The following is a 16693-nucleotide window of genomic DNA, read 5'->3' as shown; positions in this document are numbered from 1 at the left end:
AATTTTTCGTTCACTGATTTGACGCACATCCGTTGATTAATTCAACCGATTTTCCTGTAGATCCGAAAAAGTTATTTCGACTGATATTTTAGGCACTATGCGGTATGGAATGCATGGTATGCTATGTAGACATGCAATAGCTATGATGAATGTATTGAATCGGCGATTCAGGGTCAAAATTGGGGTATGACAGGTGGTTACTAAAAATAAAGCAAGATTAGTAGCACAAGGATACACTCAAGTTGAAGGAGTTAACTTTGATGAGAGATTTGCCCCTGTAGCTCGCCTTGAGTCCATTAGACTATTGCTTTGAGTGACATGTTCTGAAGTTTAAACTGTTCCAAATGGATGTAAAAAGTGCCTTCTTGAATGGCTACTTAAATGAGGAAGTGTATGTTGAACAACCTAAAGGGTTTATAGATCCAAATCTTCCAAAGCATGTGTATAAGTTGAGGAAAGCCCTCTATGGTTTGAAACAAGCTCCTAGGGCTTGGTATGATAGACTCACAGTGTTTCTCATTAACAATGGATACAAGAAGGGAGGCATTGACAAGACCCTATTTGTTAATAATGAAGGAGGAAAACTCATGGTGGCTGAAATATATGTGGATGATATTGTGTTTGGTGGGATGTCAGATCAGATGGTCGAACATTTTGTTAAACAAATGCAGTCTGAATTTGAAATGAGCCTTGTTGGAGAGCTGACTTATTTTCTTGGGCTACAAGTCAAGCAGATGGAAGATTCTATCTTTCTATCTCAAAGCAAATATGTCAAAAACATTGTTAAGAAGTTTGGCATGGAGAATGCAAGTCATAAAAGGATACCTGCTCCTACACATCTGAAAGTCTCCAAAGATGAAAATGTGTTAGTGTATATCAAAGTCTCTACAGAAGCATGATAGGAAGTCTGCTATATCTCACAGCAAGCAGACCTGACATTGCTTTTGCTGTAGGTGTTTGTACTAGATATCAAGCTGAACCAAAAGTCAGTCACATAAACCAAGTGAAAAGGGATGTTGTATACTCATGGATCTGGATCTATGCTGACTGGATACTGTGATGCTGACTGGGCTGGAAGTGTTGATGATAGGAAAATCACATCAGGAGGATGTTTCTTCTTGGGGAACAACTTAATATCATGGTTTAGTAAGAAACAAAATTGTGTGTCTCTGTCCACTGCTGAAGCTGAATACATAGCAGCTGGAAGTAGTTGTTCTCAACTGGTTTGGATGAAACAGATGCTGGCTGAATACAATGTCACGCAAGATGTCATGACATTGTACTGTGACAAACCGAGTGCTATAAATATTTCTAAGAATCCTATTCAGCACAGCAGGATAAAACATATTGATATTCGTCATCATTTTATTAGAGAACTAGTGGAAGAGAAAATCATAGCCCTGGAGCATGTTACTACTGAAATGCAATTAGCTAATATATTTACAAAGGCTTTGGAGGATAATCAATTTGAATGTCTAAGAGGGAAATTAGGGATTTGTATCTATGAGAATTTATAGCAATTAATTTGGAGTGGAAAAGGTAATAAAAATATTGTCTGCCCACTTAAAAGAAAGTGCCCCATTTATGGTAAATCATCACCTAGTAATGGAACTTCCATCTATAGCACTTTCACACGCAACCTCTTCTCAAACATTTCCACCTTCCTTCAACTTCATCAACCTTCTCTGCTAGGGCAACAAAAATATTTCCACAAGAACAACAAGATGTCACAACATCCTTCACCGTCTAGTTCCAAAAACACCAAACCTGCGCACAAAGCTAGAACGCCCTCTATGGACTTTCTTAATGAAGACATTTTGGAAGTGATTCCCTTATCAGTCATCCCGGGCGAAGCTCCTGGTTCATCCTCCACTACAGGCCATACTCAAGGTAACAGTTCTAATAACCCTAGCTCTAAGGATGACATGCATATTGATCGTGTCATTAGAAATCTTGTCACGAGGATCCTTAATGAAGGACACTCTGTAAAGGGAGTTTCTATTCCTCTATCGAGAAGGGACCCCTCTCCTGAGGTTGGACCTCACAATGAGAAAGATGATGAGTCATCTAGGTCTGAAAAATATATAGTTGTTGAAGGATTATGCTCTTTAGGGCTAACCTTGCCTAGTAAGAAATCTGTAGATGCTTCTCAGTCTAAGAAGCATGACTCTGCTAAGAAGGTGATTGACCTATAAGATGAGAGCTCATATGATGAAGATGATAGCTTGTTTCATCACTTGAAGCCAAGTGTTGCTAAGAGGATGAAGACCAGAAAGGGTAGGTCTGTGGCTGAGATGATGACATCCAAAACTGCTAAGAAGGCTACTGTTGTAGGCCCCTCAAAGTCTTGGAGTAAAGTGGAGGTAAAGAAGAGAAAAGTAAGAGAAAATTCTGATTCAGATGAAGATGTTGAAGACGATGTCCCTGACATCTCACCATTATGACAGGTGGACGCTCAACTTCTATAGGCATCTCTTGTTCGGCTACTTGGGGCACAAACTATTTCCCTTGATTTATCGTGTTTTCCTCCAAGACTACCCCTTCATTTCGAACTTGTCTAACGACATGCGGTTGTACAACGAGTCAAAGTTGCACTGGCAAAGCGCCAATCAGTCATTCGATTAGTTTGAGTTGCTGATGAATTCTCGAAAAGTATATTGATAGTGTCGTAGTAATAAAATGATCGAATCCACAGAGACTGCCTCAAAGCAAGACAAAACGTGTGCAATATATAAAAACTGGTAAAAAGGGGGGTCGAGTTTCAGTGTGAAATGTAAATAAACGAGTAAACAATGTAACAAAAGCGGCCATTATGTTATAAAATCCCTTATTCCTCTATTGTTGATGTTTGATGCCTTGTATGAATGATCTAATCACTATAATCCCACGGCGAATTAACAAAACCATTTTAGCTGATCCCTCTCAAAATAACTCACTAACCACTACTCATAGATTTCTATCCCTAGTCCGCCAACGTAAGCAGAGTTAGGCGATGTATATAACGTTAATTCTCAATGCCACTACTCAGGGTCTCATATCCCTATTCAATCAGCGTAAGTACAATAATTTCCCTAGGTCAAATACATAGACTAATGTTCAGTAATTCCTATGTGCCCAAAATCAGATTAAAAAAGTATCTCACATGAAAAATCATTACGAACAAGAAGCAATTAAATAAGATTATAGATCAATATGTTCATACAATGGTCAAATCAACATAGAATCCAACAATTTATAAATAGGTCTATAATAACAGAACCTAACCTATAAGAGTTTTTTAGCTACTCATAGTGCAATTAAAAATACCACAATTGATAGACGAAAATAACATAAGAAGTCCCTTGAAGAGATGACCTCCAATGACTTCAAATGCTATAAAAATCTCCACTTGTGCTCTCAAGTTTGTGCTTCAATCTCCAAAATTATAACCCTTTTGAAAGTGCATAAAATCTTCTTTTAAAGGCGTCAGAATGGACCATAATGCATTAGAAAAGTCCAAAAAAAGTACCTATCGCGCGCATGATGCCCTGCATCGTGCGCGCGATGCAACTTTAAAGACCATATCACGTGCACGATGTTGCATGGTGGTGCACGTGATTATTCTAGTGGTTGCACGCTTTTTCTCCCCTTTTCACTCAAATTATCACTAGATCCACAATTTTCACACTTAGCTATTTTTCCTCATTCTTTGGTCATTCTTCTTCATTTTAACTCCACTTTCACTTGTTTTTCTCCGTTTCTTCCTCTAAATATATGCAATGATGGATTGTCATCACAACCCCAAACTTGAATCGTTGCTCGTCCTCAACCAACTCGTCTGCAATTTCACATTTCAACAAACAACATGTCGCGCAATAACAAATTGACATCACCAAATTAAATTTTTCCTTTACCTGACCATTATTCTAGCTCCCAACTTCTATCCGACGAATTCGAAAAACATCCTCAACATTGACGAGTACTCAACATGTCTCTCAACTTACTATAATTCACTCAACGGATAGGGTGATCTCTCAATCAACATGCAAAATCAATTATACTTAGCTTGATCATGTTCTAATAGAGTTCATCATAGAAATCACAACACACGCATTAGAGGTCTTTTCAGGTTGTAACTTGACTTATGTTTGGGTAGGATATTTTGAGGAAAGTAGGTTTAAACCTTTGGATTTAGGTGCCTAGTTCTCCTTCTATCATCATACCTCTTTGTTCCTTTCTTACAGTACTAGAGAGTTTTGGTCCTTCTTATAATATCATTCTTTTCTTTTCTCATTTTTTTTGAAGAAATGTCTTTTTCCACTTCTTTTTTTCACAATAATTTTTGAAATTTTGGATCATATTCTCTAGTACCCCAAACTCAAACTTTAAAGTTTGCTCACTTCCAAGAGTAACCACAAACTTAATCTTTTACATATGACCAATGAACTAAACTTTCTACCTAACTCCAAAGAGAGGGTGGAAATATTTAATCTTTCAAGTCAATTGGCTAATAGATGTGGCTATGTCACCGAAAGAAAGGGCTTAGGCTAAAATTTGTTAGCAATGGATTACCTATTACTACATGGTGGTTTTAAAAAGGCTCAAAGTTATAAACAAAATACTGCCTCATTGTGTGTCGGTCAAACCAGATAACTTAATCGGAAATAGATCAAACCAGATAAAATTATAATACATGGATACACTCATAAATAAAGGAAAGTGAACAATGGAAATATTTGACTCAAATCTTACTAGATGAGGTATCTGTAGGTTGAGTACAAGCCCATCGATTTTTTTCTCATCCTTCGCCTTCAAGTTGCTAGTTCTTATTGTGATGATCAGGTTTCTTTTGGATCATTTGTTCAATGCTAAAGTGCTAACTTACAATCTGAAAGAAACATAATAGCTACAAATTTGTTTATTAAAGACAATATAGGTCGTCACGGAAGGATTCTACTTGAGTAGCTAATTCCTCTTTTGGATGGTCTTGAATAAAACTAAAGTAAATTCTGCAAAACAAAAATTGATTATAAATGATGGGTTACCTCCCACCCAACGCTTATTTTCTGTCATTAGCTTGACCTTTCAATTTTTGTGTTAGGGCGGCAAATATGACACGAAAAACACATCATCATTCTTCTTTCTTTTGTTTGGTAGAAATTCCATCACTTTCAGAAATTGAAGGTTTTTCTTCCATATTCTCTTCAGCTTGATAGTATCGAACAAGACATAAATCTCATCCAATACTTAATTTATTTCTCCTCTTTTATCAACCTTATTGCTAGGTGTAGGATTATTCTTTTGTTGAAGATCTTGTAGTTGGATATTTAAGTCTAAATGAATGATTGAAATTGAATCTTCATTCAAAATGATACAATCTTCATCTTGCATTCTGGCTCTTTTCCCACATATCTTTTTCAACTTTGTTGTTTATATTCTTGCTTCTATTTCTTTATCAAGTGTTATGCACTTTTCTTATTCTTTTTCTTTTTCAACTCATCCTTCATCGAATACCTCACATTCCTGTTTGACTTCTCTTTCAATTTCCTTAGTCTAACATATTTTCATAGAAATACCAACTAAAGGTCAGTTTTAAAGCTAATTGGCTAGATACTTGACCAAGTTGCATCTCTAAACTCTCAAAGGATATTTCCATGTTACTTCGCATAGTTTCTTGATGCCTATTGATTTTCTCGGAATTGAGTTGATTCATCTTTATAAACTGAGTCAAAGTTTCTTCAAGTTGAGATGATGAATCCTCCTCCCATGAATGATCAATGTAAGATTCTGGTTAAGAATAATTTCTAGCATTTTCCAGAATGAGCATTTTTGCTGCAAGTTCCTTTGCATAAGCTTCAAACTTTGCAAAGGTAGCATAGACGTCATCTTATATGATTGTCTTGATCTTGAATACAAATAAAAAGAAAAATACCTTAGTAGCGTTGCACTAGATAAAAAAAATTAAATAAAAATAAAACTAAAAACAAAAATAATAGGAAAGAAAATTTAAGAAGAAACAAAAATAACTAATTACAAAAACAATAATTTACAATTGAAAACAAAAATTAAAATAAACAAAAAATAAAACTAAACGTTGCACAAATGTTGCCTTGTTGAAATATCAACAGTCTTTGGCAACGACGTCAAAAACTTGGCGACTTCTCGACAAGTGTACTGATAATATCGCAGTAATAAAAAGATCGAATCCACAGAGTCTGCCTCCTAGCAAGACAAAATATGTGCAATATATAAAAACTAGTAAAAGAGGGGGGGGGGGGTCGAGTTTTAGTGCGAAAAGTAAATAACGAGTAAATAATGTCATGAAAGAAGTCAGGTTGTATTGTAGAATCCCTCACTCATCTATTGGTAATGTTTGATGCTCTGTATAAGTGATCTAATCACTATAATCCCACGGTGAATTAACAAAACCCCTAAGTTGATTCCTCACGAAATAACTCACTAAGCATTACTCATAGCTTTCTATCCCTAGTCCTCCAACGTAAGCAGGGTTAGGTGATGTATAAAATGTTAATTCTCAATGCCACCACTCGGGGTCTCCTATCCCAATTCAACTAGCATAAGTACAACAATTACCATAAGTCCAATACATTGACTAATGGTCAGTAATCCCTATGTGCCCAAAATCAAATTAAAAGAGTATATCATATAAAAAGAATTACGAACAAGAAGCAATTGAATAAGATTATAGATCAATAGGTTCATACAATGGTCAAATCAACATAGAATCCAACAATATAAAAATAGGTCCATCATAACATAATCTAACCTAGAAGAGTTTAGTTACTCATAGTGCAATTAAAAATACCACGATTGATAGATGAAAATAACATAAGAAGTCCCTTGAAGAGGTGACCTCCAATGGCTTCAAATTCTCTAAAAATCTCCACTTGTGCTCTCAAATTCGTGCTTCAATCTTCCAAACTCGCAACTCTTGTCAAAGTGCAAAAAATCCTTTTTTAAAGGCATCAAAATGGAACAGAACGCGTTAGAAAAGCCCAAAAAAGTACCTATCGCGCGTGATGCCTTACATCGCGCACGATGTAGCTTTAAAGACCATATCGCGTGCGCGATGTTGTACGATGGTGCGTGTGATTATTTCAGTGGCTCCACGCTTTTGCTCCTCTTTTCACTTAAATTTTCACTAAGTCTACAATTTTCACACTTAGCTATTTTTTCCTCATTCTTTGGTCATTCTTCTTCATTTTAGCTCAGCTTTGACTTGTTTTGTTCTGATTCTTCGACTAAATATTTGCAATGATGGAATATCAATAATTTCCAACTATTGGTAACTCTGATTCGTATTTTGAATCAATGGGTTAAATATAGTACCCATTTGTTGGGTAAGAGTATTGGCCATATCATGGTTACTCTCATCCATCTGATGTCTCATTGCCATTATAGAATTTGTCGTAAACGTCAGCATTGCTTCAGAACCAAATCCCATTTCCATCTGGGGTGTGATGGTTCGACCGTGGTTACATATGGCTGACCCAAATACCGATATCAGCGAATATGTATTTGCAGCATTATCAGCAAATGTCGAAGGATTAGTATGTTGGTTTTCCATTATTGATGTTGGCATCCCATAAGGTTGTTCACACCCTTACATGGGCATTGTAAAACCTGTGGTGAAAGGCCTAAACTATATCGCCATGATTGGTCTAGGAGTCACTGGGTGACTCTGGATTAATGAAGGGTAAAAAACCATCCCTTCTTGCATAGTTCATGGCGCAACCGTCGTTGGCGGTACAACCGTTGTGCTATCAGTCTAAGGGATTATCTCAGCCGACATCGTAGTGATCGTGTCTTCCTTAGTTCTATTAGAGGGTTGTTCTCCATTATTTTTTATGGGAGTAGCCATTCTCCTGACGTATTTTCTTGTAAGTTTCCTAACTTCTCTCTTAGTTATCTTACCACTCCTCAATCTCATGCACACTCACAAAATGAGAAGTAAATGAAATGAAGAACTTAAAAATGATATTTTTTCGAAATGAAAAATAGAAATTCACAAAAAAAAGGGTCCCACCAGGTGTGCCAATTTGTTTATTGGGAAATTTGGTAAACAAAACAAGTTTCTATTAATACTTAAGAGATTAAACTCGAAAATATCCCGGAACATATTTGTGTGAATCATAACCTTTGAACAACATATTGCTATCGAAATCAAAATGCAATGTTTGAGAGATAATAATTTTAACTTGACTAAAATTGAAACGTAAAGGCTTTGAAAGTAAATGACTGAAATCAAAATGTAAGGACTTTGAAAGTAAAGTGACTGGAATCGAAGTGTAAAGACTTTGAAAGTAACTTAAATGCAGGAATGACTTTAATGTAAAATACTTGAAATTTATAATTGTGGAACGCATGCGTTAATTTCCTCACTTGTTTCTCAATCACAGATACTTTGAGTTTCTAGAATTTTGAGTAGAATTGTGGACCCCCACAATAAAAGCGAGCTTCTACTTATATACTAGTCTAAAATAACTGCCTACGATGATCAACTAAACACAACGCGTCATGTTTTCACTTCCATGCAACCATTGTCTTCGACATACTTCCTTGTGTCTCTGAATAACCACATGATCTTATCCAATTCTGACTCATTCGACTAATCAGAATGACCAACCATAAATATTCGAAATTTCACTAACTCTAGACTCCACAAATACTCCTTGATCTTTGACTACATGATTCAACTGGAATTTGCCAAATAATCTTTCGACATGTCAAAGTCATTAAATCAACCTATGGTCTCGATTGACCATGTTCGACTTCACAACTCACCATAGCATACCCTTGTGTCTTACTTACCATTAATATCTATGTCGAAAATCCAAGGTAACACCTACACACCTTTGGGAAGAAGTTGTCTTTGCATATGAAAATCCCTTTTCCACACTAATTCCAACTGCTTTATAAAAGAAAGATAATAAATATTGGTAAAGCTTATAACATAGTGATAAAAACTACTCTCCCACTAAAAATAATATATATGTTCCTCCCTGAACCTAACCTGTTGGAAATGACAGTGATAAAAGATTCTTGGATTAACCATTACACGAGTTTTCCCTCACTAGTAGACTAAGGTATTTTAAGGAGTACGAACCTAATTTACAATTAGAAGTGTTACACAACCCTAAGAAAGTATTACCCACATTAACCCCATGACACAAATTTTAGAAAAAATGACGTGAAGCCCGGACACCTACTAGAAGTAAAGAAGAAATCTCATGAAAGTTCATAGATTCTCCACTATTGCTTCTCCCATGAAAATATTGTCATGAAAAACTTCTAGGTCAGAGTTCTCCACCTTTAACCTTGAATGGGGATTTAATATATTTTCTAGCTTTATCGACATACTCAACCGTTAATCACCAATAAGAATAAAAACATGGCCATGTGGTCATCTCGTTTAATCCCTTTCTAGATATTTATATCTTGCTTTGGGCATCCATAAACCATAAAAAAGAGACTATCAGCAAACACACATTTCCTAAATTCAAGCTCTCATTTATATCAAAACCCAAATCTCCTCAGAATGTAGTCTAAAAAATCCTATTTTAGGTTTATTAGCTAGGTTAATAATCTCATCCCCAATATACTGGTTAGGATTTCGAGGCACTTTTTTAGAAAAAGACCATGGTCAAACATAAGACTTTTTTGGCTTCCTTGGTCTGAGGTTTGTAATCCTAAGAAGGATGAAAGTTTGGTGGTCAGAGATACTTATCTTGTTAATTTAGAACTCCCATCTAGTTGGAGATGGCCTTTGGTTTGATTTTTTTCTAGATATGAGTTTTTGTGATTTGGTCCTCTAATTGAGGGAGGTTAGCTGGTTATAGATCTTTTCGACATGGTGGAAATAAATTTCCCTCCTTGGTACTGACACTTTAAACAACTCTACCTAGTTCACTGGGTCCTTTTAATGAATTTGGGAAATGTCCCATCCCCATCCTTTAGGGATGACATTTGGTGTGATAATACCCATCAAAATTTTTGTTTTTTGAGGCTTTATCGAGTCTCGACCCAGTGTAGTGAGATAATTTAATATACTATATATTTTGTGAATGAGGTTTGCTCTTGGAACCTTAAGTGTAAGACATAATTATTTGTTTGAGAATACGAGATGAATTCCAACTTGGTGGTTACCATTGAGGCTTTAGGTGGTTTGGCTGAGAATTCATTTTCCTAGGAGTTTAGGGTTTATTTTAGAGATTGTGAGATGTTTCGAGTCTTTGTCTAGAGTTAGGTCAAGCTTAGATTTGGTATGGAAATTGGTGATATATGCTATCTTGAAATTCTGAAACAAATTACTCCCTCCGTCTCACAATGAGTGATCAAGTGGACCATTTCATACAAATTAAGAAAAATAAATAAATGAAAGAGAGAGAATGATATTTTTACTAAAGTACCCTTATCATATATTGAAAATGATGAAAGTAATATTAATTAGAGGATAAAATTGAAAAATATGCATTGAAAATTGAAATAGATTATTCATTTTGGGACACTCTTTTATTCCAAATGGACGATTCATTATGGGAATGAAGGAGTGTTTTTTTAAGGATTGAACTGTCGGACATAGTATTTTTGGTCTTGGAAATGGTATATGGTTAAAACCTCTTATGCTATTTGGTTCATACATATGATGGATCTTTTTATGTGCATTCAAACCAAATCTTAGCCATTCTAACTACCATGCTTTGGCTCAATCTATAAGGAGATCTCTTGGAAGTAAATTTTTATTTTATTTTATTGATGGATCTATCGATATTCCTACCGAGTTTGATCAAAATTTCAAGGCATGGAATCTATGGAATATGGCAATCTGTTCTTGGATTATAAACTCAGTTGAATATTACATTTCTCAAAGCATTTTTTCTCGAAAACACCATTAATGTGTGGAATGAAATTACATGTAACTAACTAAGAAATTAATAAATTTCATTCTTTCATTAATCAAGTTTGTTATCTCTTCTCCATTTTCTTCGTTTTCTACTTCAGTTCTTCTTGCATATGAGAACTTCATGACTCATAACAAACTTTCACATGAATCTAGTTAATATTATTTGAATGACAAATATTAATAACTAGTGGTAACAAATCAATGGTGAGAGTTGAGACTGTAATCATCTTTATTAAATCATCTTACCACAATGTACACGAGTCTAATTACTTCAAGATACATAAATGGTTTGTGTGTAAGAGAAGCAATTTCTTATTAAGGAATGATAATTAGGGGTGTCAAAATGGATGTATTGGATGGATATGGATTGAATCGTTAATGGATGGATCAAAACAATCCATTATCCATTAACAATCCACTAAAAGTTTTTTAAAAATATCCAATCCAATCCATCCATTAAGAATAAAAATCCATCAAATCCATCAATTATCATATTTTTAGTGGATGGATATCCATCCATCCATTTTTTTTCTTTAACATTTTTCTTTGAAATTTATTATTTTTCATATCAGTTTTTTTTTTGAGAATTTTTTTTTTTTTTTTAAAAATATATATTTTTGTATTTTTGAAAAAATAATTAATTTTTTTTATATTCGTAAAAAAAACAAATTTAAAAATAATTTTTTTTATATTCGTAAAAAAACAATATCAGTTTTCTAATTTAAAAATAAGAATTTTTTATTTTTAAATTTTTGGAAAAAATCGATTTTTTGTATTTTCAAAAAAAAATGATTTTTTTTCGAAAAAAAAATATTTTTTTTATTTTTTATAAAAAAAATTTAATATTTGAAAAAAAATATTTTTTTAAAATTAGATAAAAAAATCTATTGGATCATTAAAATGTGTTGGATGGATTGGATCAATCCATGCTTATAAATGGATGGATTGGATCAATCCATTAACTTAATTTTTTATGTAGTGGATGGATTGGATGGATTTTTTGATGGATGAATTGGATGGATTTTCTCTTAATGGATCCAATTGCCACCCCTAATGATAATAACAACGAAATTCATAAGAACAGATTCTCCCTCTCTCTGTATGAGACTATAATCTAATGCCAATCAAATTCTATGATATTATAAACTAGTTTGAAAGTTCAGAATTAGGTTGTGTAAAAGAAAAGGTTCTAGATTAGGCACTGATGTAGACAAATAAAATAATTTTTTAATGTTTATGGCTTTGTCTTTATCGTACATGACTAGGTGAGGGAGACATGAAATCTTTGCATATTTGACTCCTTCCTTCATTGCTCAAACTAAAAGCATAGTTTGACAACAACAACAAAAAAATCAATAAAAAGGATAATTTCTGCATGTTGAATGAGTCCGACACACTTGTTCTTCGATATTGATTCAAGGTCTGTGTCAACTACACAGGATAGGTTGAAGTCAACTATCGACTTACATTTGACCAGAATCATTAACACCATGATAATGTATTTATTATTTAAGTCAAATGATTTTCAATGATTTATTTAGTGTTAGTCATGTTTATTAAAAAATTTGAGTAAAGAAAGAATAAAATAGGTTTTCTTCGTTCTCTTGATAATTGAACAATTAGATGAATTTTTTACTTTCGAATTTTCAGATTTATTGGTTAAGTCAACTTCCCATGTTGAATAATCTCAAGGATTTGGAGTTGGTGGCTTGTGGTGATGATAGCATAATACTTGGTGCTTGTGTTATTTTATTGAAAGCATCACCTTCACTATGTAGGTTCACAATCAAGGTGAATATATATATCCTTGTGCTTCTAGCTTTTTTCTGTCAAGCATTCAAGCATTCTCTGAAAACTTCTAGCATCATATTTTGTGCTTGCATCAAGCATTATTTATGCGCAAAAGCTAGGACAGTTGTGAATTTGAAACTGATTTTTATACATGTTGCAGATGCTAAATACAGAACCTACTTTTAGAACAGAACACAAATTTCCAAAGGAATGTCAATACAGTATTAAGGAGTTGGAATTGGTTGGATTTTGTGGTGCAGCATGTCAAGTTGAATTAGTTATGCACATTCTTGAGAATGCAGTTGAACTCATGAAAATAACTATTGATACAAGGTTACCAACTAAACCAAAAGTGCGGCTACTGGGCGAGGAGCAATTCAAAACTTGGAATTGCGAAGAAAACAGAAAGCATGCTTTGCGACTGAAGGACAAAATACCGCCTTCGATTGAATTTGTTTGTCTTTGACGATATAGGATTACCTCTTGTAGAATTGTAAATCTCGCCGAGTTGTGAGACTTAGAACATTATATAAAGCTCAACAATATTTATTGAATGTTACAACATTTAATTAACTGATAACATTCCAACATTCCGTGATCGGTCCACAAACAACTGAAACTACTCTATCATTACAATCCAGTTCCTAAACAACCAAATCGGAAATAACAGAGAAAAGACAATCATGTCTTCTAGCGAAACAAAGCATGTCGTCTTATTGCAATCAAATACATGCTTTGGAATGAGATCAATACTTAAATTAAATGCCCTGCTCAAGCATTGCTCTGACTCTCATTGGAAGGCCGTAAAGTCGGATAAAACCAGCAGCATCAGCTTGATCATATACATCGCTGCCCTCGAATGATGAGATATCTTGCCTATAAAGGCTGAAGGGACTCTTCCTACCTGTTACAGTAACAGACCCTTTGTACAATTTCAAAGTCACAGAGCCTGTTGTGGTCTCTGTAATCTTCTGCATAAAGGCGTCCATGGACTCACGGAGTGGATCAAACCATCTTCCAGCATACACCAACTCTGCATACTTAAGGGCTAATGAATCTTTGACCTGTATTGTTTCTCGGTCAAGTGTCAAAAACTCCAACTCCCGTGCGGCAGCGAAAAGGATAGTTCCACCAGGAGTTTCATAAACTCCGCGGCTCTTCATGCCTACAAGCCGATTCTCAACCATGTCAATACGGCCAATTCCATGCCTTCCACCTATCTCATTGAGCTCAGTGAGTAAAGTTGCTGGTGAAAGCGTCTTCCCATTGAGTGAAACAGGAAGTCCCGACTCTATACCAATTTCCAAATACCTGCAAGACATAGTGCATGATTTGAAAAATGTAAGGTTCAACTTCGAAAAAATAATTCCAGGGTGCAGCCTTTCTAGAAGGCATAACAGAAACTTGAAGCTGTTTATAGAGTGAATTAGTAAAACTACAAGAAAGCTTACTCGGGTTGATCTGGAGCATCCTCTGGGTCTACAGATATCATGTACATATCCTTTTGGGGCTCATTAGCCGTGTCTTCCAAAATATCACCCTTCAAGTCACAGATAGCATACATTAGAGAAACAGTAACATGTTACTCCCAAAGTATATTTTTGGGAGCTACACTTCATAATGCATAATCCTAGGTCAAACTAAAGATAAGCAAGTTCTGACAATGCAGCATAGAAATGATGCAGTGCATTCCCTTTAATGATTCATATGCTCTCTAGAGACTGGGAAAAAAATGATAGGCTTTCTTGAAATACTTATAAATATGGTTCACACAATGCATACCTCGTGGCTAAGATGCCATAGGTTCATATCCCTGCTATATATGGATTTCTTTGTCACTGGAACAGGAACATTGTGCTTTTTAGCATACTCAATGGCATCTTCTCTCCCTGTAATATCCCACTCCCTCCATGGAGCCACAATGTTTAGCTTCGGGTTCAGCGCAAAGAAAGTGAGCTCAAATCGAACCTAAAAGTTGATTTAAAAAATGTGAGATTAATATAATCTGCATGACATAGTAATGTACTTATAATGGTGAGACATGCCTGATCATTTCCTTTCCCTGTACACCCATGGGCAACAGCATCAGCTCCAACTTCTTTGGCAACATCCACCATGGCCTACCAGTCAGCACGCATTAATCAATAAGCAATGACACATACACACACACACACACGACACATACAATTATTTAAAGAATGCAAGTCCAACACTGATACATGTCGGACACTAGACACGTGCCTTTAATATGAAGTGTTGGTGCAGGATATTTGATATTTACAAGCGAAAAGGTTTTAACAATTGAAATGAAATATCAAACTTCAAGCAAAAGTACCTTTGCAATTACAGAACGGGCCATTGAGGTCCCAAGCAAATACTTCCTTTCATAAATGGCACCAGCACGCAGGCAAGGAAATACGTAATCTTTAACAAATTCCTCCTGCAAGTCCTTTACAACTAATTGAGAAGCCCCGCTGGCTTTGGCTTTGGCTTCTGTACAGCATGATACATTACATTAAACTATCAATGTAATACATTAATGTGTTTTTAAACAACAAAAATAAAACCATTTAACTTATCTAAGTTAATGAAGTGAAAATGAGCCAAAGTCAAGATATACCTAAAAGTGACAGTAACGTTGCATGTTAATTAAGTACTGTCACCCTCTTCTATCACTATTTTGGCTTCTTCTCAGGGCTTGAAGGGCTATTATCTGTTGCAGAAGCAGCTGCTATTTCCATCAACCTTTCATAATCTATCTCAGTCGAATTAAACTTAAACTTGACACCAACCTGAATCCATGACTTGATACAAAGAATAGCTTGTGTGCTATCATGCTGCATACAGAATCGCTGCTTGTCAATTTCATCACCCTTGCCACAGAAAAGTTCTTCAGGCACTATTGACGTTGCCTGCACTGCCAAAAAATCTCTAGCCATCAGAGAAAGTCGAGGGTAGCGTGTACTGTTTATCTTCCACCACTCTAGAACATCTGTTACTATAGGAGCTGGAGCTTCTGATAAGTACTGCGTAAGCTCATCAGTTGCAGAACTCAGGTTTGTCCTACGTTTTTTGCGAGCTATTTCCTCGGCAAAGGAAACAATTCCTCCATCTTCAATTTCTTGAGCATTGTAACCAGAACTCATGGAGGAGAAATGGTTAACAGAATAATTCCTGATAAAATGCGTTCTGGCTTCGTCCAGAAAACTTTGCGAGTTTAAACTATCAGGGATCAACTCTCCCTTTATTCGAGGATCTAGAATAGCTGTCATATATGTAAATATGTTGGAAACTTGACTAATATAACTTCTAGCCTTTTTAGCCATTTCTTCTGCAGCACTTTTTAGCCATTCTGGGCTCGGGCGTGATTCTCTGCAGGTAGCAATTGTTTCTGAGATGTGATCCATGAAGAAAAGGACAAGCCCAACCGTTAGCACCTTGCTCGTGCAGATGTCCTTTGTGGTTTTGTAGAATGGCTCGAGATATTGATGCATGATGTTAACGACGCTTTTGTCAGAAGAGCTCAGGAGTATCCTACTGCCTAGTGTATCTTCATGTTTACGAATAATCACATCCACGGATTTACCAGCCTGCATCATAAAAAAATATACATTAGTTTACACTATCCATTGCTTCTAATTTTGAATTTGAGTACATGTGTAATGATACCTTGTGAACAAGATCAAGCATTTGGTAGTTTCCACTCCACCTTGCTGAAACATCAAGAGGAAATTTCCATGTACCTCTTCTTGATAAGCAGTAGATATTTGAATAAAATCCTTAGAGATTACTGGTGAGGCATTCAACTCTATTACAAATTCCCTGATCTTCGAAATTACTTGTTTTCCAGATCTCAATCCATCATCTATTATCAAGTTCAAAGTTCGAGCAGCGCATGGAATATAACAGAACGGTCCAATTTTCTGACCATCCAAGTCCTCTTTCAAAGTATGGCAGGCATGCATGGCACTTGAGCTATTATCGTGAGTACACGAAAGG

At 35.4% G+C, this 16693-nt stretch overlaps 2 protein-coding genes across 2 annotated transcripts; one reads left to right on the top strand and one right to left on the bottom strand.

Annotated features, from left to right (window-relative positions):
- Window positions 1–12556: 12556 nt before the first annotated feature.
- Window positions 12557–13229, top strand: LOC127073651 (uncharacterized). The gene is made up of 2 exons (XM_051014825.1): window positions 12557–12694; window positions 12855–13229. Exons 1-2 carry the CDS (start codon window positions 12578–12580, stop codon window positions 13158–13160), a joined length of 423 nt encoding a protein of 140 aa, XP_050870782.1. The 5' UTR covers window positions 12557–12577; the 3' UTR covers window positions 13161–13229.
- Window positions 13230–13250: 21 nt separating this feature from the next.
- LOC127073650 (argininosuccinate synthase, chloroplastic) lies at window positions 13251–15191 on the bottom strand (the record flags this gene model as incomplete). Its single annotated transcript, XM_051014824.1, has 5 exons — window positions 13251–14005; window positions 14146–14234; window positions 14477–14662; window positions 14740–14814; window positions 15030–15191. Coding segments are annotated over 5 exons (1065 nt in total), but the record flags the coding sequence as incomplete, so codon positions are not given.
- Window positions 15192–16693: the final 1502 nt, after the last annotated feature.

This window comes from Lathyrus oleraceus, chromosome 4 (assembly GCF_024323335.1).
Source record: "Lathyrus oleraceus cultivar Zhongwan6 chromosome 4, CAAS_Psat_ZW6_1.0, whole genome shotgun sequence".
NCBI classification, from domain to species: domain Eukaryota; kingdom Viridiplantae; phylum Streptophyta; class Magnoliopsida; order Fabales; family Fabaceae; genus Lathyrus; species Lathyrus oleraceus.
Note: the sequence above shows the minus strand (reverse complement) of the source record. Positions and strands in the feature narration are given on the sequence as shown.

Coding starts and splice junctions, on each gene's coding strand:
- LOC127073651 (XM_051014825.1), top strand. CDS start 12,578: ATGTTGAATAATCTCAAGGATTTGGAGTTGGTGGCTTGTGGTGATGAT. Junction 12,695..12,854: donor TATGTAGGTTCACAATCAAG/GTGAATATATAT, acceptor TACATGTTGCAG/ATGCTAAATACAGAACCTAC.